The 7,008-nt window shown below is 36.7% G+C and overlaps 1 protein-coding gene across 2 annotated transcripts; it reads left to right on the top strand.

The window, feature by feature from the left end:
• Positions 1 to 508: 508 nt before the first annotated feature.
• Positions 509 to 3,030, top strand: LOC133724812 (probable WRKY transcription factor 51). 2 transcript variants are annotated; one of them, XM_062151669.1, is made up of 3 exons: positions 509 to 836; positions 952 to 1,101; positions 2,125 to 2,640. In XM_062151669.1, exons 1-3 carry the CDS (start codon positions 604 to 606, stop codon positions 2,180 to 2,182), a joined length of 441 nt encoding a protein of 146 aa, XP_062007653.1. In that variant the 5' UTR covers positions 509 to 603; the 3' UTR covers positions 2,183 to 2,640. The 2 variants fall into 2 exon arrangements, with proteins under 2 accessions (XP_062007653.1, XP_062007646.1); XM_062151662.1 differs by lacking the exon at positions 2,125 to 2,640 and adding an exon at positions 2,710 to 3,030 and having other exon boundaries at positions 512 to 836.
• The last annotated feature ends 3,978 nt before the right edge of the window (positions 3,031 to 7,008 follow it).

The raw sequence follows: 7,008 nt of genomic DNA, 5'->3' as shown, positions 1-7,008 counted from the left end.
ATGTAAATGTGTAAAACAAATGTGATAACTTTGTTGTCAATGTTGTAAATTTAGTTCAACTAATTGTAATTTTGGTTTAATTAGATATACATGAGTGTATGATAAACATTCAAGTACTATATATAGACAACCCCAAATATACATATATATATATATATATATATATATATATATATATATATATATATATATATATATTTGTTTTTTGGATTATTATGATCGATCTGAGTAGGAGTAGCCATCAGAATTCCCCACCACAAGTGTCCTCCCTTATCAGAACAAACATATATTATTAGCACACACCCCACTTGGTTAGCAGCCCACACAAGTGCCACTACCATAAAAGCAAAGCAAATCCTACGTCTTCATGGTGACGTCACCAACTTGGCCACTGTTGAACTGCCACGTGGCAAGCTGATGGATGGAGATGAACCTTCGTAGCTTGCCTCCAGGAAAGTGTATATGAAGGTGCAGTGGTATAAGAAAAATTGATATATATATAAGTAATTATACAAGCCAAGCTGAGCTAACAAGCTGGTATACCACTTTCTTCAATTGACTCTACCATTAGTTTCCACTCTGTAGTTCTTCTGGTGGGGGGTTATGGACTCAAACCCTAGCTGGTCGAACTGCGCTCCATTTGGAGAGAATCAGCTGGATCCGAACTCCATGAATTTCGATGAGTTATCGGAATATCTCATGCTCGATTATAGGGTTGATGATCATCAGGATTCGTCGTCGCTGAGAATGATATCGCCAGAAACATGTCATAGTACTGCTGCTGCTGCTGCTGGTGGTTCAAGTAGTGCAACATCAAGAAATTCCAGCACTAATATGCAAGTGGAATACATACCTTTCAATTTTTTAATTTTACTTTTTCTGGAAAATTACGGTTCAGCTTTACTTTTTAGTAGTTAATCCTTATTGATTTGTTCCTGTTTGTTTGTGTAGAAATGCGGAGGCAATGAAGAATAGCAAGAGAGAAGGGGGTCATGGCCATAGGGTTGCATTTAGAACGAAATCAGAGCTGGAGATCATGGATGATGGATTCAAGTGGAGGAAGTACGGCAAGAAGTCGGTCAAGAACAGCCCAAATCCCAGGTAATTATATATTGTACTTTATTTTTTCAAATAAAACTAGATTGAAGTTCAAAGCACTGAGAAGATCAAGTTTAATATTCTTTTCTTTTGTCAATTATTATTGATCTTTACAAACCTGATTAACTGAGAGAAGCTGAAGTAAACTCTAAACTTGAACACACCAGCTGCAGGAAGCATTAACTTGATGAACTATTCTTTGTTTAATTTTCTGCATAATCTCCATATTCAATCTGAGAGAAAAAAAAAAAAAGAGAGGGTGCTGTCATTGACCTGCGACCACATCAATGATCGACAAAACACAGACGTAGATAATCACAGAGTCGTGTCTAGTCAATTAAGCTTGTCAATTTGCTATTAATTCCCACCCATATATATATATATGAATGTATTCTACTGATAGATGATATGACACCTGTGGCTTGATTTGAGTTGAGACTCGTGATCCCTCTCTAGCTCCAACATGTCTACTCCAATGGGTAGGGACGACCACGTACTATTCATATCATATCAGATCATACTCAAGGCGGCACACTAGCTGGCTAGCTGGCTAGCTAGAATATGTATACAAAAGATTGCTGAACTCCTTGATTACTATATATACAAAGCTTCTTTTAATTTGTATTAATGTCTTTGTCAAAGATATTTGCATGTTATTGTTTCTTTAGTTTAATTCCCTGTTGATGATCAGTGCCTGCTTTGTGTGTTTATGCCAAATTGCAGTACTCGATCCGCAGCATTTACTAAATGGGTATATGCTAAATTTGACAATAGACCTTCTTAAGAGGGACTCATTTTTGCATGAAAATCGATGGAGCATTATTTGACCATTGGATTCTCTTGCATATATAATTAATGTTCATTTCAGTGTCTCATGAAAATGATGAAGTGGTCTACTTATAGCTAGATGAGTAAACAATATATATGAGACCAAATTAGTTTTGTTTTAAGAATTAATGACAATAAACGATTCGGTTATATTATTAGATTGCACTAAGAGATGTTAATATTATGCTTGCTTAACAGGCTCCCTCATAGTGAAGTTATACAGATTGCACTGAATGAATGCATAATGATAGCTTAGCTCAGCTCAGCTCCGAACATCTAGATGGTCGTAGTCAACTTAAAGGATGACTTGAGAGAGAGTGAGATTTGCTTGCATGTACGTGTTAATCTTTCTTGATCGAGGAGGCATAATTAGTGTGCGTAAACCTACGTACGTGCACTCCGGAGAACTAGAACCTAATTCTCGTACATGATGAGGCGCCATTGGATCCTCCATTTCATTATGCTTGTTGAAGAATCACGATTGCCATTGGCTTCTTAATTGGGGTCATCATTAGCCAAAGACCTTCACAGAAAGATAACCTAATTCAACTAAGCTTTACATGAATTTACCTATTTGAATCATTCATCTAGATTAGTTTCTTGAGTGTTAGCTCTTAATTATGTAGTTTTAGGGCTTTTAGCATGTGAGAATTGCGCTATGAGACATGGGTGGCTGTTTCTATAAATATATACACTAAACATGCATCTTTTTTAATTGCCTATGGTATTTCCGGTCATTTCTTTGTCCAATTAATCAATTAATTGTTGAACATTTTGTATCAGAAATTACTACAAGTGCTCAAGTGTTGGCTGCGATGTAAAGAAGAGAGTAGAGAGGGACAGAGAAGACTCAAGCTATGTGATTACCACATACGAGGGAATGCACAATCATGATACCCCTAATTGTGTGCAGCTCCATTTCAATCCTGCTGCACTAGTAGTGGATGTGGATCCCAACAACGTTTGGACTACTTTACGAGCTTCTTCGCAATCTTCTGCTTCTTCATAGATCCATCTATTATTTACTAGATTATATATCATAAGCCAACCAAGAAATAATATATAGTAATATATATGGCATCGCTAGCTTTTCTTATGCGACCACCTGATGATGTCCTTTTTTTTTTTTTTTTTGGTTCTGCATCAAACTCAACGACGGTTAGACCATTAAGCTAAATATATAAGTATAAGAGAGCCACAAGAATTACTCACTCACTCTAGACAGAAAGTCAAGATAAAAACGAAGTTTTACTAATTACAACAAATTGATAATCAAAGGATTTACATATGCACTAACTCATTCTAACAAATTAAACTAAACTATATGAATGGATCAAGATGCATGTTAAAACTTATACTTTTCAAAGCCTTTATTAATAAATTGCCTTACGCAGATGCAAGCATGCATGAAGCATGCCATATCATCACTCACTTCCAATGAACCTTCACTTGATCTTTTAAGCTAGGATAAGCTTAATCCCAATTGCTCAAATCCTAGATTTGCAAATCACAAGTGAGGAAACATTGACTAGGAAATAAAAGTAAAACCTGATTGACTAGAAAATAACACTGTAAATAGGACAAATTTATGCTTTCTCGTGGCTAACAAATTATAAGAAAAAACTAATTTTCAAGTTACTATATCAACAAGTATTTGGTCGTTGGCTCATTGCTCACCTAAGAGACAATTTTAAATGACTGTGAGGGACAAATGCATCTCAACCACATATATCAAATTTAAAAGCTGAAATTATAATAACTTAAAAACTATGTATTTGTTTTCAGCAGTCATATTCACTTATCCCTCACAGTCCTTTAAAAATTGTCTCTTAGGTGAGCAGGTCTCAATATTTGGTCATCAATTGGTATTTACAACAAAATGTTACTAGTCTAAATTCAGCTTCCCCTGTCCTCTTAATATTAATAACAATAAATTACTAATAAAGATCTATATATATATATATATATATATATATATATATATATATATATTACGAGTTAAGAGTCTTAAGGCGGCTGATCGATCATCGGTAAAGAATCGAACTAGCACATTCATGATCATAATTTAGTGAAAGGGATACTACTCAATTCATCACCATATGTTTATCTTTCTAATTTGAAATATTGAAGTTTCCTTCCTACTTTCCCTCTCAAGTCTAAAATCAACACAGAATAATGGTTTGAATCTAGACATTAGAAACTTTTGCCATTTGACCTTATCGATTTAGATAGCACCTTTACACTTTCCCTATCACTTCATTCCTAATCACCAAAGACATATATAGTCTAATGGGTCACTTGGCCAGCTTCAAATTAATGATTAATTTTCTTATTGATGCTGCTCTTAGTTGGGTTGATATTATATGGGGTCACCCATAACCCATTTGATACGGAAGTTAATTTTGACTAATTTAAAAGACAGTATGAGATAGTAAGCCTAGTAGCTAGCTAGGAACAGAAAATTGAACCAAAGATCTATAAAATATAAGGTACGTGTATATATAAATTATATATAGATGATTTTTTTTCTTCTGTTAATTTCTTGGATTTTTTTTTTTTAAACGAGCGAGGGTAATTTATTAAAAAGGAAAAAGAGTACACCATAGTAGAAGGGACCTAAAACTTAACCCACCTATCAAGAACACGAAACCTTGCAATTGGTTTCTTCAATGCTTGCGAAGGCACCGGAATGGATCTGAAGTTGGTCCGAGGTGATCAGGAATGGAAGCGGATTTGGGTGTCTTTCGATCCTGGAGATGGTATAGTATCGTCGGCGGTGAACCACGGTGACGGCGGCTATGGGGATGGAGGTTTCCAGGGGTTCCCCTCGACTGGTATCGGCGACGGCGCATATGGTGTTTGTTGGGTGGAAGAACACGTGTGGGCTCAAGGAACTAGGGTTGTGGTGTACCCTACTATTTAGGCCTGCTCTTGGTGTTGCTGGGCTTCCTGGGTCTTGACCTGGTTTGTGACCCTTAGGGTTGGGCACACTGGGCTAGGGTTTCAAGCGAGCTGGATTACCCTTTTGCTAGGGGGTTGGATGGATTGGGTCTCTATGGCCCATAGTGCTGTTTAATTTTTATTTTGGGTCGCAAGAACCAGTGCCTTAGTTGGAACCATTTTATGTAAGCTTCGAGGTTTCTAGGTTTTTGTTAGAATAAAAGTGCGTGCATTTACTAAAAGGTGGGTGTACTCGGGATTTTTTTGGGTAATTTATTCTTCTAGAATAGAGGTTCAAGAGGTTCTAAGGAACGATTGTTTTCTGTCGACCCCATAGGGGTGTTTCATTTTTGTACTGCTTGCTGAACTTAATGAAAGGGCTGACCTATTTCGATAAAAAAAAAAACTTAACCCACCAAAAACAAACAACAAAACTATAACTCGCAACTAACCAAGAAAACTAATAGAACCGAAATTAAGTTGGGAAGCCCCAACCAATCGCTATTACAAAAAGAAAGAACAAAATCCGATGGCAAGTCCCACTATGTCAAGCCTGACGAATTTATCCCTTCATTTGCCAAAGCATCTAATAATTTTTATTTTTTTTTTTAGGTGAAAAGGTTATCCATTAAAAATTCAGTAAGCAGTACAATAACAATAAACTCCTTTAGGGTCGACAATAAGAATCGTTAATTAGAAATTATCACAAAGCCAACCTCTAGAACAAAAGCGCAAACAAACTAGCAATCTTCTAGTACACCCATCTTTTAAAATAGCCTAAAACAAAGAAAGAAAAAAGCCCGAAGAAGAGTAGAGCACACAACATGGTCATTTCTTTCTTTGCGATCTTTCCCACTTAAAAAAATAAAAATAATAATAAAAAAACAAACGCATATTTTTTTTTTTACAAAAAGAGAAAAGCCCAAAACTAAACCAAAAAGTAAGGACAGAAGTCCTAAATGGGCCCAAAACCTAGCCCAAACACGGGGAACCCATTTAGAGGAAACCCCAGCCTACCACACTACGTCACCAGCCGTCGACTTCGTAGAACCAATCGCTACTACCGTAAAGGCCGCCGTCGCACCTGCCGTTACCACCATTGAAGATAAGCTACGCAAACTGGCCGGCCCGATTCCGAACAGATCCGCTCCTCCGATGAGCAGGACCAATCCGCCATCCCCACCGTTGGTAGATCAAAACCTGAGCAAACTAGAGCCGTCCACACCTTCGACAACCCATGCGATCCGGATCCATCCATTGCTGCCGCCGCAAACCAGATAGAGCCGCCAGAAAGTGTCTCCATCGCCGCAGCCAAGAAACATCTCGTTACCACCAATATCACCTAGCGACGACAACCTAACCGCCCCATAGGGCTCTAGTGGGTCCCTTGACCCACTAGAGTTTATATATATATATATATATATATACAGATCCTATCCAGAGTGAGGCCTCGCTCTGAAATTAAAGTGCGAGGTTGGAGTTTAAGGTCACTTTTCGGTCTCGTATCCACATCTCGACCGTTCAGTTTTTAGGTACTAATGTATAGATCATCTTTGCAAAATTTCAGCCAAATTAAGGTATCTAACTCACTTAAACCAGTGGACGAACTGAATCTGTCCAACCTGAACGGTACTAGCTTTAAGGCAATTATCAATGCCTTAACGACCATCAATTTGGCTGAAATTTTGCAGAGATGATCTATACATTAGTACCTAAAAACTGAACGGTCGAGATGTGGATATGAGACCGAAAAGTGGCCCTAAACTCCAACCTCACACTTTAATTTTAGAGCGAGGCCTCGCTCTGGATAGGATCTGTATATATATATATATATATATATATATATATATATTAGTTTCTCTACAATGCAATAAAGCTACTCTGGTATAGTGGCTGTTTGAATGAATTAATAAATAATAACAACATGGTCATGGGTTTGATGCTTCTTGTTGTAACCTTTGTGGGTCTGAACATATGTGTTATATCTATAATTGTATACTACGTATGTGACAATACCACTATTATTGTTCTACTTTTGAATTATAAAAGTTAATATAGTTATTGCTTTAAACAATTTACAAGATGTATTTCACTTTAGTTGTTTATATATATATATATATATATATATATTTTTTTAATTTT

This window comes from Rosa rugosa, chromosome 1 (assembly GCF_958449725.1).
Source record: "Rosa rugosa chromosome 1, drRosRugo1.1, whole genome shotgun sequence".
Classification (NCBI taxonomy): domain Eukaryota; kingdom Viridiplantae; phylum Streptophyta; class Magnoliopsida; order Rosales; family Rosaceae; genus Rosa; species Rosa rugosa.
Note: the sequence above shows the minus strand (reverse complement) of the source record. Positions and strands in the feature narration are given on the sequence as shown.

What these genes read in the sequence shown, in the direction of transcription:
- LOC133724812 (XM_062151662.1), top strand. Translation starts at nt 604, where the DNA reads ATGGACTCAAACCCTAGCTGGTCGAACTGCGCTCCATTTGGAGAGAAT. An exon ending in AGAAATTCCAGCACTAATAT is followed by an intron (nt 837 to 951) that starts GCAAGTGGAATA and finishes TTGTTTGTGTAG; the next exon opens with AAATGCGGAGGCAATGAAGA. An exon ending in AAGAACAGCCCAAATCCCAG is followed by an intron (nt 1,102 to 2,709) that starts GTAATTATATAT and finishes ATTTTGTATCAG; the next exon opens with AAATTACTACAAGTGCTCAA.